This window comes from Frankliniella occidentalis, unplaced genomic scaffold, assembly GCF_000697945.3.
Source record: "Frankliniella occidentalis isolate FOCC.00 unplaced genomic scaffold, Focc_3.1 Scaffold297, whole genome shotgun sequence".
NCBI lineage: Eukaryota > Metazoa > Arthropoda > Insecta > Thysanoptera > Thripidae > Frankliniella > Frankliniella occidentalis.
This window is the reverse complement of record NW_026267423.1, coordinates 218,783-222,922: the sequence shown is the minus strand read 5'-3', so window position 1 is coordinate 222,922 and position 4,140 is coordinate 218,783. Positions and strand designations below refer to the sequence as shown.

The following is a 4,140-nucleotide window of genomic DNA, read 5'->3' as shown; positions in this document are numbered from 1 at the left end:
CCCCCCCCCGCACCCCCGCTCTTTTCCGCCTCCACCCCGTCCGTCCCTATGTCCGCTCCGTGGTCCGTCAGAAAACGCGCGCCGCCATTTTTGTTGTAGTTGTTTATGTGAGAGGGAAACTAATCCCGCACTGAGGGGTTGGTGAACACTTGAAAGCCGCTGCTGCTGCTCCGCGCTGCTGCTCGTCGTCGTGGAGTGTTCGGGACGCGGGCATTCCCCGAACCTCTCCCGATCGGCCGGCTGGCCTCGCTCCGTGTCGATTAGTGACATTAATGACTGGTGTGGTTTCGGGCCCGGGGCGCCATCTGGTGCGTGTGTGCGTGTGTGTGTGTGTGTGTGTGTGTGTGTGTGTGCCCAACAAGGGGTACTCTTAAAGTAAAAGTGATGCACTACACTTCCTACTCCAGTGCTCTACACTTCCTACTTCGTTGCAACGGCCCGTTTTTTTTCTGCTGTGATATGGTTTACAAATTATTGCAATGTGGACGCAAACCTTCGAGCAAGACTACACGCGGTTTTGCTCATTGTTGTTCCTTTTGTCTTTTATATGTCTTAACTATAGTGCATTTAATTTCATATGCGGCAACTTTGTTGCAAAAGTGGCTGCTCCGGGCTGAAACTCTCTTGCAGCTCCTCTTTGAGATGGGGCCCGGCCTGGCCCGGGGCGGGCGGTCCGTGCACGTCGAAGGCGGAAGGTCGCAGATGCTGTCAATCAAAGTCTCTGACTGATATTATAATCAAGATGCACGCGGTCAGTTAAGACCACTTTTTCCCAATAAAAAAAAATCTTTAACCTCTCTTGGTTTTGATTTTTCAAAAAAAATAAAAATAATTTAAATGTACTGAAACATTTTACGAGTAACTTTTGGCCCAGGTGGGTTAAACGTTCCAAAGAACATGTAATGTGCCTCTCGCTCCGGCCGTCTCTCTGAACAAGCGATGGTCGGTCAGGTGCGTGCAGCGGGAGCGTGCGTGACGCCCGGGCGTGGCGGTCGGGCTTTTGCCACAGCCTCATCAGTCGTAATTTTCAATTTGCTTGATCCCGGAGCCTCCTCCTGATCCCCTGCGCTCCCCCCTGGTCATCATGATTAGCTCCCAGGCTTGTTATTTCGGCCACATCAGATATGAAGAGGTGCCCCTTCCTTGGGGATCCTCTCGGGTTGCTCTTCTTCGGCGCGTCCCTCTGTTTCAGCCTCATCTCAGGCAGGGTTTCGCAGGGGCGAAGGGGTTTCAAATAAGCTTTGGCATTCCCACGAAAACAGGTCTTTTTCATCTCATATTTTGAACGAGGTTGAATAAACGCGACGAATTGGTTCACATTGCACATTATTTGACCGAAATGAGGCTTATGAAAGTTATGTGGCGTGTTTCAGACCATCCAGATCTACAGCAACTACAGCGCGGGCTCGACCGGCCAGCTGTCCGCCGCCACCGTGCTCATGCTGCTGGCGGGCTCCGTGGCGCGCATCTTCACCTCGCAGCAGGAGACGGGCGACAGGCTGCTCGTGTTCACCTACATGGTGGCCGCTACCCTCAACGCCATCACCGCCGCCCAGGTCTTTTACTACTGGAACTCCAACGCTCCCGCGCAGCAGAAGAAGAAGGTGAAGAAGAACTGAGCAAAAGTAAGAGGTGAAATATTCAGTCAGCAAAGACAAGCAATGGAGGTTACCTAGGCTGTTAATGATTCTGAAGGGCCTCCTTTTTGCGTCGCTGTGATCTCGGGGACACCACGCCAGAAATAAGTCGTCAGGACATTTTTCTTCCAAAGTATGGCGCGGTAGGTGCTTTACCCTACATAACGAAACGGAGATTCTCTTGCGTTAGCCTTAGAAGGTTCAGGTGAGGCCTTGCACTCCTTTTGCAAGTACCTCCACCGTCAGTCCCGGCAAATGTGCCGTGATAAGTCGAAAAGTGCAATAATGTTTAGATCTTACTTCTGTTTTCTTTTCTTTTTCAAGTCAGAAAAATTATATTTGTCTTGAGTCTAGTACTGTAAGTGGTACAAAGTATGTTGTGTATAGCTGATGTTTGTCTAGCAGAATCTTGATCAATTTTATTTTCGTGCCAAAGCATGTGATGCCCCGTCTTAATTCCTACACATTCCCCTGTAACGTAGCTAGCAGCATAAAATCGAATGTTCTCAGAGAAGCGAGAACATTTCTCCTATATTTTGTCCGAACAATGTGATGTGCATCATGATATTTTAACTTTTTTAATACTAAATACAACCCCGTGTTTTCCCCCTTTTTTAATTTTAAACCCTTGTGTGGGTTCTGAGTGCCCCACTACGGGAGCAGTGTCGTTTGTGTTGTCAGCAACGTCAAATAATAAAATCAAATCCACCTTCCATAATGTTTTTTCTGTGACTGTACACGTCACAGCTGTCCGATGTGACGCTCGTGCTGCCCGCGGCTCGCCTTGCCTCCCCCGGCGGCGGCGAATTGAAAACAAGATGGAACATCCACAGAGAACCAGGCGGAAATGAAAAAGGGCGCGATACGATCGGCGTATAAGGTGCGCCAGCCGACACCGCACCCCAGTGTGTGTCACATCTAGGTCACGTGACAGAGACGAGCAACCCAGAAAACACGCCACACTTTGACCACGGCCTCCCGCATCTCGTTGAATTGAGGGCAAAGGTAGTCACCGTGAAACGGCGACAAGAGGCCATTGAGGACAGCAATTCACTTTGTGCACTCTTTAGTAGTAAAGCCGAGTCTAAACGACGCCATGGGCCTTTTTGCTTTCAAAAATACTACCACATTGTTTTTACCTCATTTTTGTTTGCCTCTGGCAATTTTTTTGTCTAATTTGTATTAAAAGAGGCTGAGAAAGGGCGAAATAGAATGCCCAAAGTTGGCAGTTAAAAAGAAATGTCTAAATTTTGCAAGCAAAGCTGCCACGGCGTCTTAAATAGTGTACATAGAAAAACCGCAAATGCACATTTAAGTGACACGTTTAGTGCGCGGAGTTGCCTACTTCCTTCTTGTAATGTGAAAAGATCTCCGACCCAGAACAGAATGTGGACCACCAGGGGGTAGTAATAAAATTACCGCTCGCCATAACCACCAGTGCAACCACCACCCCCTCTGAAGATGACACAGGGGCGGTTCCTCATGAATACATAACAGTGGTAAGTGGCGCAATACGGCGCCCGCCCCGCCCCGCCGCCCACTCGAGCAATAAAAAAGTAGGGGTTGGAGGAAAGAAAAAAAAAACCTGATGTCCTCAATCTCGGTCTACGTATAAGGCGATTAATCAATCACAGCCCCCAATCTCTTTGCGCGCGCATCCCCCACCACCAACAAATCTCTTTCTTAATCCGGGAGTCCGTCTCTCTGTCGCGCTAAATCTCTTTCCTCTCCTCTCCACCGCCCGCCCGCACCACCCCTCCCTCCCCGCATCGCCTCATTTTTTATTTGCTCTTTCCCGCTAAGTTCCTGTTTTATGTGCCTTTTTTTCTGGCCGCCCGCGCCGCGCTTCCTCTCCTCAAGTAGGATCGACTAAGGAAAAGCAATAATCGGTCGTCAGTCTGGCCGGAGGCGGGACTCTGTAAAGGTAACCCAAGATGGCGCCACCCAGACAGAAAAGGCGCGCCAAAGTTTAAAATAGCTTCTCAGCAGTGGCTCGAAAATCACAAGCATCATTCCGGACGTTTCCTGGGTACGTACTTTATGACTATTTCGTACAGCCCTACGATTTTCTAACCTTATTGATTGCAGGCTGTACCATTCTTTCCGACAGTGTCCCGGGCGGAGAAGCTCGCGGATTCGCACAGGCTATACTGTTCTCGGGGATCCAATCAAGGGCCCGAGCCGGCCGTTCTTTGCGACCCCCTCGCCTCCCCCCTCCACGACGTTAAAGGAGCAATTCTGGTCTGCTGACGACCACCTCCTCGTCCTCGAGATGATTCTGCGACAAATCCGCTGTCTCGGAGGCTGCTCCGCTGCACCACCCCTAGAGAGGTAGGGTACATGCCATCTTTCCTTTTCTGTCTTCGAAAGAAAAAAAAGAAAGGTAAAAAGATCACCCGTTGAAAACAAGTAGTAGCGTGCTGTCATTATTCGCAATATTTCGCGTCCCTTTCGTCCATTCGCAGATCTTTTATACCTCCTCGCTTCTTTTTCTCCCTGTAAT

General features: G+C 49.7%; 1 protein-coding gene across 1 annotated transcript in view; it reads left to right on the top strand.

Moving 5' to 3' along the window:
* The window catches only part of LOC113214313 (mannose-P-dolichol utilization defect 1 protein homolog), a gene marked incomplete in the record, with an annotated part of 11,514 nt that extends 9,159 nt beyond the window's left edge, over positions 1-2,355 (top strand). The window contains 1 exon segment of the mRNA XM_052273764.1: positions 1,374-2,355. Coding sequence (XP_052129724.1) covers positions 1,374-1,619 — 246 coding nt within the window.
* Positions 2,356-4,140: the final 1,785 nt, after the last annotated feature.